Below are 13,353 nucleotides of genomic sequence, written 5' to 3'. Positions count from 1 at the left end.
TGCTCTTTCCTGCCAAGGCAGGGGGTCGGACTAGATGATCTACCTAGGTCCCTTCCGACTCTAGCTACTATGAAACTATGAAACTATGTGCATATCTGTGTGCATGCCATGCTCCGTCTCTCCCACATGTGCAGGTACATGTGCATATATGCATCTGCATGATTCATGTGCATACATGTGCATGTCTGTGTGCATGACATGCTCCATCTCTCCCACATGTGCAGGTACACGTGCATATGTGCATCTGCATGATTCATGTGCATACATGTGCATGTCTGTGTGCATGCCATGCTCCATCTCTCCCACATGTGCAGGTACATGTGTGCATGCATACGTGCACCTCCATGTATGCACGTGCATACATGTGCACGCATATGTGCATGTCAGATGCTGTCTCTCCCACAAGTGCATGTGCATGCACATGCCTGTACAGGTACAGGTATAGGTATAATATGGTTATTCTATCAAAGTGCAAATCTATCCTGCCTTCTACTTGACTTCAGACTAACAGAGCTAACACCTTCTCTCCGAACAACAAGATCGACAAGAATGCCCAGTAAAGACTTTTCAAATGACAGAGAGGCCTACAAAGGTGAACTCATGGGCTGAGATTTCCAATACTGCCTATCAGCTTTGGAGACACCTGCCTTGTTCATTTATTAAGAAGCATGTGTACAAATCCTCCAGGCAGCTGTCAAATGCTCAGCCTTGGATGCACAGTTACGGTCGCTAAAAACTCAGCTCCAGAGACATAAACGTCGCTCCACTCAGCATTGCGTTGCTTACCACCTGCATACACCACTGCCTAGTGGAGCCCTGTTTGAAGCAGCCTGGCTCTCCACACAAGGCACAGAGTGTATTCAGTGTCTGAGGAACAGATCCTCAAAACCCAGCTGAACAGTGAGCCAGCTACGCTGCCCACGACTGAGAAGCAGAAGCAGGGATCAGGTGCGTCCCCACCACACCCCCGCACCCTCGGGGAAGGAGGATTTTGAGTACAGTCTGTCCCACTCCAGTTTAGATGCACATGCATGAAATCCTGAAATGTGACAGTGATGCCACTTTGGGGATAACCTCCCACCCGACTACTGCTGTCCAGAAGTGGCCTCGCAGCTTCATTTCATTCCAGCGTGGCCCTGGAGTGGTCTCCAGGTAGCTCACAGGTGTCTATACCCCTATATGTCTGACCAGCGAGGAGCAGACACCCATCTTTCGGGCCACAAAAGCAGCTCTCTGCATGACAGCCCCTGCAGTGAATGCTCTCCTGGGGAGGAGACCCATCAGCAGAGAGACCAGCCTCTCCTCCCCTGCAAGGACCCCAGAATAACAGATAATTTCCCCCTTGTCCTGGATATGGAAGGGATCTGGCTCCTTCTCAGCCTGATTCAGGGATGTAAAAAAGCTTTCCTGGCTCCCATCAGGGAAAGATGAATGCTTTCAGGAGTCAGATGCTCTGTCTCTCCCACTAAATAGTTAATGGCTTATACAACGCGGAGCAGCTCCGGCAGAAAAGACTGCAAGACACCTCCTGCGTAGGTTGGGCAGACAGGTGGGCTGTGGGAGACCTGGATTCCCATCCGTCTCCTGAATCCAGGCTTTGAACCTGGGTTTCCCAAACCTCTCTAATCCGTGGGTTATCTTGGGGGGGGGCAGCATCTGGATAAAGCCCCGTCTCTGGCATGAGGCATTCATGACTTGCAAATCCCATCTCGGGACCTTCAAGGCTCTGACATGGGGGCCTGGGAGGTGCGGGGGCACCGGTGGCTTCCATCACCAGGGGTGTAAAAGATACCCGTGGCCCTTCAGCAGCAGCTGTTTTGGGGAGGTGAGGGAGCCTCAGTGGGCAGGCCAAGGAAGAAAGCATCCTAGGGCTGTGGACAGACCATCTTTGCATGCACTAAAGTGAGTCATTAAAGGATCTGGGACTGATCCTTTAATCTGGGGTCCCCTGGCTCTGGGTATGCAGGGCTCCCTATCGCACAGGGCGCTGCCCTGACCGTAGGAGACCCTGCAGATGGGGGAAACTGCCTCAAGGTTTTGCCCCACTTCTGTCGGTGGTGTGGAGGGATCAGTGCTGCCGGCCCCCTTTCACCTTCGGTGCGTCCCCATCTTTTTGCAGCAGTCAGCGGCTCATCTCGGCTTTTTATTCGTAGCTGCACTAACAGAAAGTCGTCCTTTCTAATTAGGCCCCAAGCCCCCCAGTTAATTATCCAGCCCAGGACGGACTCGTTAAGGGTCACGCTAGCAACAGTGCACAAGTGGCTTTGCTGGGCTAAGAGAAAATCTCTGCCTCTGATGGAAACAAGGCTGTTGTTGGGTGTTTGGAAATCAGACACGCATGACTCATCCTGTACCATGCCCCTCATTTGAAAAGGCTGCAGAATTGAAAAACTTTTGATAGACACTTAAATACAGAGAAGGCGAAGGCACGCTTACAGGAAGGAAGAAGCCCAGGCAGCTTTGGGCCAGACTCCGTTCTTAACAACATCGGTGTCAATCCAGAAGAAGTCCATTGACTTCACCGCCATTCCTCCATTTTCACCAAAGTAAACACGACCGGGATTTGGCCCTTAAACACAGGCTTGGCTCTTTTTTTCCAGCAGCCGCTGTAATATATCAGCTAATCAGCAATATGCATAACCAATATGTTGGGCTAATAATGTAGGTATGCTCTTATTATTGCATTAAGCGCGTCCCTGTAATAACAGCCCGTTGCCGCGTTCGGGGGGAAGAGCAGCGTGAGCAATGAAACGAATTAGTTTGTTTCCTTGATTAAGGTTGCAGGGAAGTGGCGGCGGACCGGGGGAAAAAAATCAACCACATGCTGCATGATTTCCTCTGCCCTCCAAGAGAAGGGAAGAGAGAAAAAACTTCCTATTTACAAGAGGCAAAGGCCAATCTCGATATTTTAGGTCAAGATAAAAAAAGGCTGGGAAAGAAAATAGACATAACACAAAGCGAAGGCCGTGCCGGCCCCAAATGCTGGGGGTTTATAATTGTTATTATTAATAACAACAATGCGCTCCCCCCACTCGCGGCCCCCCCGCGCCGCCACGTGACGTGTGGCCCCGACAATGGAGTACAGTAGGCGACCACTTGGAGGAGGGAAGAACAATGGGGCAGCTGACGTGAATGGCGTTTTGATTGGTATGTTGTGCATCCTGAGTGGAGGTTTTAATGGAATAAAATGTTCCCAGATTGTAGATGATTGAATAAAGCCGCATAGTATGTATTAAACATGTTATTACTGTTATTTAAAAAAAAAAAAAACCAACAACAACAACAAAAAACCTCTCTTCAATCTCATCTTTCCTGCAGACTTCGCTACCTGAGAAACAACTTTCCGCAGCAATCTAATTTGGGAGCTGAGAGTGATGCTAGCAGGGCCGGATCCCGACGTTTGCAATAGGAAGCTTGTGTGGGTTGCGTCTAGGGTTGCTCTGCTGGAAGAGGAACAGGGTGGCTATATGGCTAGCTCTGTTTTCTTTAGCCCAGGAAAGGTCCTTGTTCAGTGTTTGCAGAAAATGAATCTCCGGATTCTTAGCCGAATGGAAAATAATGTAATGGGGCCGGCTCTGGTCCCATTCCTAGTCCTCACCATGGGGGCCTCATCAGCAAAAAGACCAGCACGAGCAACATCTTCAACCTGAACAGGTCGGTTTGCTCCGTATCTCTGGGTTGTCTCTGTTACCTCCCCTGGCAAAAATGACAAGCTACCAGAGAGATGCTGGGCTGGATGGGAGCTCTGAGTTTCCCCTGTACCGTACCCATCAAGGGGCGGGGGGTGGTCTCCCAATCTATGCCACAAATGCCTCATCCTCATTCCTGCTCAACACAGAGATCCAGATGTGCTCCAGTATCCCCATGTGAACTGCCGTGCCCCTTGCTTTCCCAGGGCGCTCGGCGCAGACGCTGCATGCCGTGAGCCGGGCTGGATCGCCTCTGTCCCCAGGACTAGCCTTCAAAGCCCCTTGCAGGAGGGCAGGCACCATCAGAGGCCATTCATGGTCTTGTGGGTTCCCCAGGGAGGGTGATGACCCTTATCTGGTCCCACCTTCCCATCCTCACCTTTCACAGTCCCCAGAGGACCTTTGGACGGTCCAAGATGTCCCAGCAGCGAACTCCAGACCCTGGCACAGCAGCCCTGAGCCGGTACCGCAGGGCAGTGGGCTCCGTGCAACCCTCTTACAGCCCCAGCCCCAGCCCCAGCGCATCTCTACTGGGAAGCTCTCCCCTTCCCTGAAACCCCAGGCTTTCACAGGATGGGAGCCCACAGCCTCCAAAAGGTCTCCGTGAAAACCGAATGGCCACGGAAACCCACTCAGCTTGGTGGCCTGGGGCCATTTCTCCTTCCCGCTCTTGCTCTCCCTTTCTGGTGTTGAGCAAATTGCTGCTTTTTAGGCCCCCACATGCTATACAGACCTATACACGGAGAAGTGGGGCTGGAAGGGGTCTCCGGAGGCCATCTAGTCCAGTCCGCTGCCTGAGGCAGGATCATCCCTATCCAAACCTCCAGGCAGCCAATGCAATGAAACCCCCTGCCATGCAGAGAGCAATGCAATCGCCTTCTGCCTAGATCTCTTCTTTTCCTTACTAGTCTTTCCCCTCTCCTGTCCTTCCCACCCCATCAGTGCCCAGCGCACCCCAGCCTTCCCTGCTTTGCTCCCTGATGCCCAGTCTCTCTCTGCATCCAGTTTTCTCACCCTCCTTTCCACCTCCCAGCCCTCCCTGGACTGCCCCACCTGCCCGCCCCACACATGCCGTGAGCCAGCCCCCATCCCCTGCTCTCGGAGGAAGCTGATTGCAGCCGAGCACCAAGGCAGCAAACAAGAAGCAAACCGTGGCAGTGCTTGTGATCACCGCGGGGTGCCAAACTCTCATCTGCCTGCCCTGATCCTGGCCCCGCACCCCGGGCTCTGACCCCGCACCCCGGGCTGTGCGTGTGCTATCCCCACTCCTCTTTCCCTGTGTCAGCACTGCAGTCTCTTGCTCCCCTTCCCCCTTCACTTCCGGCTCCCCTCTCTCCTCCCTCTCCACCTACACACCTTCCTTTAATTAGAAATACCATTAAAACAGTTGTCATTATATTTTCATCAGCAAGACATTCCCCAGCAAGCACAGAAGGAAACCCCCCTTTGCCTTCCCCCCCCTTCCTCCCCAAAGGAAATCAAACAGCTTAGGACAAAACCAGCAGAACATGGAGCTAATATTAGACAAACTCAATGCCGGTGCCCTTGGGATCCAGCTGGGTGCCAGGAAGGGGATTTGGGGGGCACAGGGTGAGACACGTGAGCCCCAGTTGGACTCCGGGGCTCGGTGGTACGTGGGAGGGAGGCACGCGGCTCATGGCGTGTGTGCGGTGCCAGGTGTCCAGCGATGCGTGTAATGGCGCTCTCTGTTATGTCGCTTGTGTGAGCCGTGCCACCAATGCACGTGCGCAGGCCTGGGCCGCGGGTTTAGAAACGGGCCTGTGCTCCGCCGCTTTTGCTTGGGGCTTTTCAGGCAGGGCTAGAGACAGCCCCCGAAACTGTCCTTTCATGGGGCATACTGTGCCAACCTTAGCGGACCGGCCAGATGACCTCAGGGACCTCCTTCGCTTCGCTTCCTTGAAACCCTTGCAGGCTGGCGCAGGCTACGAGTCACAGGGCAGGAGAGGCAAAGAGGAAGCGGGGGAGAGCAGCCATGGTCAGGGGCAGCGGGATGGAGGCACTTCTGGTCCCCCCCCTTTGCATCTCAAGGTGACCCCAGGGAAGGGGATACAGGCACCGGCTGGGAGCTGCGTGCCTTGAAATCAGCTGTATACAGAGAAGCAAAAGCCCCCTGCCCTTTGCCCACCGGGTCCCGTGGGCATCCTCTGCACGAGGGCAAGTTCCAGCACTGGCAGGCATTTGCTGCGTCCCCACCGGGACTCCTGCTCTTCCTACCCCACCTCTGGAGGGGTTTGGCAAGCAGCCTAACGCGGGCACGTCCCGGGCACAGCTGGCAGGCTGCCTCGGAGCAGAGGCGACACGCGCGCGTGCTGGAGATCAGCATTGTCCCCTGCTCCGAGTCAGCCCTCCAGGACACCCCCTCCCCGTCATGTGCGAGGAGAGGCACCCCTGCATGGTGTCCATACGACGGGATTTCCGGAGGGGAACTCTCTCTGGCAGGGAATCCTGTATCGGTGGCTTATATAAACCCCGGTCTCCTTTTATGGTTGGCTTTTCCTGCCTCGTCAGGCGCCAAGAACAGCTATAGCTTCATCGGCGCCTGTGGGTTGGCTGATTGATTAAGCATCTGATTCAAGCTTAGAGACTAACCAGCTTCGGATGGGTGGATTTAATCTGATGGAAAAACCTGGCTGAGATCCACAGGGCCCTTATCGCTCTTAACCCCCCCGATCCCGCCGCCCCGCCACAAAGCCCCTGAGCAAATCCATGCCAGGCCGCAGTATAATTTTAAATCAATTAGCACCTCCCAAAGCTTCAGCAAGCCCCAAAGTGCCTTTTGTTTGAATCAAGGGGGCTCTGCCCACTGTTCCCCTTCTCCCCTGTCCCTTTTCCTGCTGAATTGCAACGATTTGGGAGCATTTGCAGCGTGTGTGTGTGTGTGTGTGTGTGTGTGAGAGTGTGTGTGTGTGTGAGTGTGGGTGGGCGTGAGGGGGCTGCTGGGCGGCCGACTCAGTGTGACACACTGAATTCATACACATCTCCCCCTCTGTGAGCTGTGCAAAGGGAAGCATGTTAATGATGACCTTGCTGAGTAAATAGTTGTGGAATGAATAAGTGCTTTCGGCGCGGTGCAAGGCGGAAGGTGCATTACTCATCCATCCATCCAACTGTCTCCAGAACCTTTAAAGTGCTTCTCGCACCGAGTCCGGGGGTGTGCGCGAGGGGGCGGGAAACGAGGGGAGGCTGCCAAGATTTGGGTTGCCACAGACACCGTGCTCGCTCTCTTCCAATGAGCGCCGAGCAGGGAGCGAAGGAAGAGGCCGGGCACCACCCACATGTTGAGCTGCCTCTGGTATAAGTACGACCCAAAGCCTGAGCGAGTGGCAGTTCAGGCAGGGGAGGAAAGGAGCTCTTTGCATCTCCAGCCAGGCACTTCTGTTCTCTGAAGTTTCTCTGCAAAGCGAGGGAGAGAGACCCGGGGCTTCGAGCAGCAGCTTGTAGCTCTGCGTCCAGAGCCACGTCGCAAGCCTGCCCGGCGGAGAGGGCCGCGGCGAAAGCCTGCGCTGCCGACGGGGCTGGACAACTCTGCTTTTTTTCCTGGAAGTGCATTTAAGGCAGTGAGTTTGCCTACTCCGCTCGCCGGCTACGGAGGGAACCGGACGGCTTTTGCTGGGGTGATATCTGATTCGGTTGTGTTTGTGCATCCCAGGGCGGGCATCGCGGGCGGCCTGTGTCTAGTAGCGGAGGGGCTAAAGGCCGGGTGGTTGGGGAAGCCGCTCGATTCAAAGGCGACTCCAACGTCCGAACAAGTCGCTGCGTGCTGCCGCGTGGCGGAGAGCCCTCACGCAAGGGGCACCATGCAGCTGGACAGCGTCACCAACGCGGGCGTCCACACCTACCAGGGGCACCGCGGCGTGGCCAATAAGCCTAACGTGATCCTGCAGATAGGGAAGTGCAGGGCAGAGATGCTGGAGCACGTCAGGAGGACCCACCGGCACCTCCTGTCGGAGGTGTCCAAGCAGGTGGAGCGGGAGCTGAAAGGCTTGCAGAAATCGGTGGGGAAGTTAGAGAACAACTTGGAGGACCATGTCCCCACTGACAACCAGAGGTGGAAGAAGTCCATCAAGGCCTGCCTGGCCAGGTGCCAGGAGACCATTGCTCACTTGGAAAGGTGGGTTAAGCGGGAGATGAATGTCTGGAAGGAGGTATTCTTCCGCCTAGAGCGATGGGCAGACCGGCTGGAGTCCATGGGGGGCAAATACTGCCCCTCGGACAGCGCCAGGCAGACCGTGTCTGTCGGGGTGGGTGGCCCAGAGATCAGGCCCAGTGAAGGGGAGATCTATGATTATGCCCTGGACATGAGCCAGATGTATGCACTGACTCCTTCTCCCGGAGAGTTGCCCGGTATCCCCCAGCCCCACGACTCCTACCAATGGGTCACTTCCCCGGAGGATGCTCCAGGCTCTCCAGTGGAGACCCAGGTCTTCGAGGACCCCAGGGAGTTCCTCTGCCACTTGGAGGAGTACCTAAAGCAGGTGGGTGGGACCGAGGAGTACTGGCTCTCCCAGATCCAGAACCACATGAATGGCCCGGCTAAAAAGTGGTGGGAATACAAGCAGGACACGGTCAAGAACTGGGTGGAGTTCAAGAAAGAGTTTTTGCAGTACAGCGAGGGGACCCTGACCAGGGATGCCATCAAACGGGAACTGGACCTGCCCCAGAAAGAGGGGGAGCCCCTGGACCAGTTCCTGTGGCGTAAGAGAGACTTGTACCAGACCCTCTACATCGATGCCGATGAGGAGCAGATCATCCAGTACGTGGTAGGCACCCTGCAGCCCAAACTCAAGCGCTTCCTGAGCTACCCCTTGCCCAAGACCTTAGAGCAGCTGATCCAGAAGGGGAAGGAAGTACAAGGCAGCCTAGACTATTCAGAGGAGCCCAGCCCGCAGCGAGCCCCCGAGGCTCGGACCGGGGACTCGGTGGAGAGCCTGCCCCCCTCCACCACAGCCAGCCCCAATGCCAGCAGCGGGACACAACCCGAGGCCCCCAGCCCCCCGGCCACCGTGATATGAGTAGAGCAAATCCGCGGCTTGCCTTAGACAGCAGTGGGAAAGGGGCGCATTGAGGAAGCTTCTCCTTAGCGAGGCGATCTAGCTGTGACCAGTCAGAGGGCATATACTCAGCCCAACGGCCCGCGGCAGGGGCATGAAACTTTGCTCGAAGTTGGGCCGCTTGCAAGTGTGGCTGCCCGCTTTGCCCGAGCCACGCGACGGGGTGGCGCGAGGCTGAGGGTATTACTTTAACCGCTGCCAGGAGGACCCTTTCGTGATACTAGAGACGAGTCCCAATGGCAGAGACAGCCATCCCGAACCAGAGGCTTTCCGCTACTGCCCAAGGGTCCCTTCTCCCCCGCCAGTCAGGACCTCTCCTCCTTCCTCTCTCTTCCCTTCACTGAGGACTTGCTCTGCTCCTTTTATAGGGCAATCTCCCCTTTTTTAACATTTCTGATTTACAAGTGAGGTTTTTGTCCAGCGTGAGAGGTTTCTGCTTCCTCCTCAGCCTCTGCTGGATTAAAGAGAAAACTTTTTAGAAGCTTGAATTTCTTCAGTGGGGAGCCTAAAATGTCAGCAAATGGAAACCTCTTCCCTTTTTCCACCCAGGCCCTGCTCTCGTTTTGATTCCCTCCTTGCTTCCCCCATAGAGACCTCATCCGCCCAGGCCACGGCAGCAACAAGGGAGATTTCTTCCCATGTCTGCTGGTAACCTGGAGAGCGAGGGTCCACAGCACTCGGATAGGAAATATTACTGGACTTCTTCCATCTCGGGTTGTGTAGGGCTCGGGCTAGATATCTTCCAACATGGGATGATCAGTGAGGAAGCTAGAATTGTACAGGGGTTAATTCCTACATTTTGAAAAAAATCAAACAAACACACCGTGAACTCAGAGCTAATATCCCCCACCCCTCCAAGCAGCAAAGCGAGTCCACTGAAACTCAGATGCTAACACAGCAGGACTTCAGCAACCAGCTTCTCTGAACTTTTGCCACATGAAAGCAAGTGAGGAGGTGGCACACGTCCTGGAGCTGCCTCCACCTGGCCTCTTGCAAAGAGGACACCTCGATGCTACAAGTGGCTTTCCAAAAGTCAGGTGTCCTCAGGCTGGAGAACTCGATGGCTGGACTGTACGTGAAAGCCGATGGGCTTCCTACAGCGGCCCCTGCAGCCTCATGGAGCTGACATGGGGCTCTGCATTGCTTTTCTACATGACCAGCTAACAATAAGGATGTGTGCACCATGACTGATGCATGAGGACGGGACTTTGAGGCACGGCTGGGCAGTTGGGACCTTCCAGCTTCTTGTTTCAACACAGAAAGCCCAGCCATGCACGCTTAGAAAGCTCAAATGGAGTCTCTGATAGCAAGTGCATCCTGCACCAACACTGCATCCATCACCAGAAGCAACAGGCAGAAACAACTGCAAGAGGGAGTAGCTGAAACTTCCCTGGGACAGCAGCAGCAGCAGCAAACCATGGCATAGGTGGCTCTGAAAGCTCTTCGTGGGATTCCTAGAGACTAAAGGTAAGACAGCTTCCTGGCTTTCCACTCCCTGGTATGGGCAAACTTATCAGCTTTGTAAAGGGGGATCCCATGGTAAAGCTACACCAGGACTGACTTTAACCCATTGCTGGGCATGTGTACACGTGCATTTATGCTGGCTTAAATTTACTGCACAGTAAGTTAGTGCGCAGTAAGTGGGAACAGACCAGTGTCCGCACATGCGGGCATTGAAATGCATCAACTCTGTGTGTGGATTGACTTGGGACTAAAACGTTAGACTAGACTAGTTTAACTAGGCTAAAGTTAGTCCCAAGTCAGTCCACAGTGTTACTGCACAGTAAGGCATCTACATGTGTGCTGCTGCACAGTAACTCATTGGGTGTAAATTGGATACCTGCATGATGTAGGTATCCAATTTACGCGCAAGTCGGCATAAGTCACCATATTTACTGTGCAGTACAGGTGTGCATGTGTAGACGCATGCCTGTACTGTGGAGTAATTTCGGATACTGCACAGTAAATGTGCCCACTGAGGAGCATAAACATCAGTGAGGGGGATAGCGGGGTATGACAGATTGGTGGAGCAATGGGGGGCAGCTAGAGAAAAGGAAAGTTTAAGGGGATATTAGGATCAGGTGTGTCTCCCAACCCTATGCTACATTAGACCACAGGATAATTTCCCCTGCTGGGCTATATAAAACTCGGAGGGCTACAGCCAAAGGGTGGTCCCTGCTTTAATGGACCTAGATGCTTTGATGCAGCTAAAAGTCTTGCCCATGGACCACAAGGCTTGAAGGAAAATCCCAGATGTGGCCACCTGACCACTGAGGCCGGCAGAAAGGGATCTTCCCAGGCTGCCGGGAGGCTTGTTTACTTGGCTGTGCCTGCATCTCGGTATGCAGAGTGGTTTCCATGGGCAACCGGGGATGCTCGGGGAAGGAAGATGCCGTGTAAATGCAAGATGTTCTCTAGTCCTCAGGCAAACCCGCCTCATGTCTCTCCTCCCTTTGTTGCAGTGACTCCCCCAGACCCATCTCTGATGAGACATCACAAAGGAAAAAGCCCAGAAAAGGGCAGGGGAACGGATGTCCGAATTCAAAGCCGCTGTGTGCCTGATGCGAAGCCTGAGAGGAGATCCTCTGTACAGGTAATTAGCTCTCTTACAAGCCTTTCTCAGCCTCCCAGAGAGATCCTCAATTCCCCCGGACCGTGCTGAGCACTCCCTGAAGCCCCACACAACCCCCTAAGGGAGGTGAATCCCAGGTGAGGAAGCAGGCATTACACCTCGCCCTCCTGGTAGAGCACCCAATAGTTATCCTTGCGCTAACCACCATCTCAGGCCCACCTTGGCTTAGCACTGCAAATCTCACCCCTCACCAGCCCCTGATACATCTCCCACCCTCTGCTTGCTATGTCTCATCCCCGTCGCTGTTGTTGTTTGCAGGGATGCCTGGTGTAGCAGCCGAGCCTCCGTCTGTTCAGCTGGGAGTTGCTGCTTCTGCGGGGAAGGACCAGCTGGCACCGAAACGCACTGGGGAGAGCTCGGTGTTCAGAGAGAGCCAGGCGAGCCTGGCAGCAAAGAAGGAGGTGACGTGATGAGATCAGCCATGCAGGGATGCAGAGACAGGAATGAAGAGAGACTTCATCCGATGGCCCGACCTCAAGCTCAGGAGGCCTGGAAAGGCAAAAGACAACTTGCAAGAACAGGCCAGCGCTTGGCATTTGGAGACAGCCAGGGGCAACTCAACGGAGACAACTCCACGTTGTTCGGGTGTTTGGAGGCAACTCAGCGTGCCCCTGCTGGGTTAGCTGCGACCGCGCCCGATGGGGACTCACGTCCACCCTTGACCGCGAACTAAAATCCGGTCCTGACTTGGCTTGCCTAAAACGACTGACCCAAAGTAGGCCGTGACCCCTCCTCGCTGCTAATACTCAACCGTATTTTACCTGACTGCAGGAACTTTGTTTCACGCGGGTAGCAGTGGTCAAACCTCAGTCGCTTCGGCGGGTCAGAGAAGCATCCGGGAGACCAGATGCTTTTCTGAACTACCGGTGCCAGGCATCTCGCAAGATCAGACGCTGTCGTGAGATAGCAAACACTTCCTGTGTCTGCATGGGCCAGAATTACTGCAAGAACTGGATGTCTTGTGCTATTTCCATCCAGAATCAGGAAGTGCAAAGGCTTGTGACACATGCTGGTGTGAGCTAAAGTAACCAAACGTTTTATTTTTTTAAATTCTTTTTTGGCAATCAAGCTTTGGTTCATGCGTGGGGTGAAAGGGCAGGTTTATTCATACTTCTTCCAGACTCACCTGCCTGTGTGGTGGGTACGTGCATGTGTGTGCGTGCGTGTTGAAAAAGCTATCCATGCAACCCAATTCTGCAGCGTGGTGTTATATTTGACTTAAGCTCTGAAATGATGAGATCTCATGCCCGGTCCAACAGCTGGTCAGCCATGATGCCAGGGATGAGTAGATGTGGAAAACCACCGCTATGAAGGTATTGACCTAGGGGTAAAAATGCCTCTTGGATCTCGAACATCCAAGTCAGCACTGACTGTTCCCATAAATTGGCTCTTGCTTTGGGATCTAAATTGAGCTGACCAAACCATGCAACGCTCTGGCCCTGGGATTTTATTTTCAGCTGGCCATCTGGAGCGTGCAAACGGGTTTCATTTCACTGATTGCTCTAGGATAATGGAGCTGTCCCAGTAGCACCCTGGCTTATTATCATCAGTCCTTCTTCAAAGGACCAGTGGTCTTTCTCTCCTGGGGCAGAGTTGTGTGTTTGGGTTAGTGCGTGTTGTGTCTGTGAAACCTAGATAGATTTTAACCACTGTAAAAAAAAAAAAAAAAAAAAAAAAAAAAAAAAAAGGAAAAAAAAACTTAGATAATTTTACATTTGATTCTGAGAAAGCTGCTTTATAGTTTTCATTTTTTATGATAGATCTTATTAATTCACACACTCTTGTGCGAAACAAGGACTTGTGGATTCATTGTAGGGCACTGCCCTCACTGCGTCGGGTTTGAAGCCAAAGGTCTTTGTACGCTGAAATAACCTGACCGAGTTCTGACGGCACCAGACCATTCATTCCTCGCGTGTCATGTTGGAGATACTGAATCACACAAATTGTGTCAGCCACTGGA

At 53.7% G+C, this 13,353-nt stretch overlaps 1 protein-coding gene and 1 long non-coding RNA gene across 2 annotated transcripts; both read left to right on the top strand.

The window, feature by feature from the left end:
* The first annotated feature begins 7,056 nt into the window (after positions 1-7,056).
* ARC (activity regulated cytoskeleton associated protein) lies at positions 7,057-9,092 on the top strand. The gene has a single exon (XM_019553492.1). The coding sequence runs from the start codon at positions 7,508-7,510 to the stop codon at positions 8,720-8,722; it is 1,215 nt and encodes a 404-aa protein (XP_019409037.1). The 5' UTR covers positions 7,057-7,507; the 3' UTR covers positions 8,723-9,092.
* A 1-nt stretch (position 9,093) lies between these two features.
* On the top strand, positions 9,094-13,051 carry LOC109322442. Its single transcript, XR_002104392.1, has 3 exons — positions 9,094-10,228; positions 11,224-11,354; positions 11,652-13,051. It is a non-coding gene; the product is annotated as an uncharacterized LOC109322442 (long non-coding RNA).
* The last annotated feature ends 302 nt before the right edge of the window (positions 13,052-13,353 follow it).

This window comes from Crocodylus porosus, unplaced genomic scaffold (genome assembly GCF_001723895.1).
Source record: "Crocodylus porosus isolate Cpor-Errol unplaced genomic scaffold, CroPor_comp1, whole genome shotgun sequence".
Classification (NCBI taxonomy): Eukaryota; Metazoa; Chordata; order Crocodylia; family Crocodylidae; genus Crocodylus; species Crocodylus porosus.
The sequence above is the reverse complement of the archived record's forward strand: the minus strand, read 5'-3'. Positions and strand labels throughout refer to the sequence as shown.

What these genes read in the sequence shown, in the direction of transcription:
- ARC (XM_019553492.1), top strand. Translation starts at nt 7,508, where the DNA reads ATGCAGCTGGACAGCGTCACCAACGCGGGCGTCCACACCTACCAGGGG.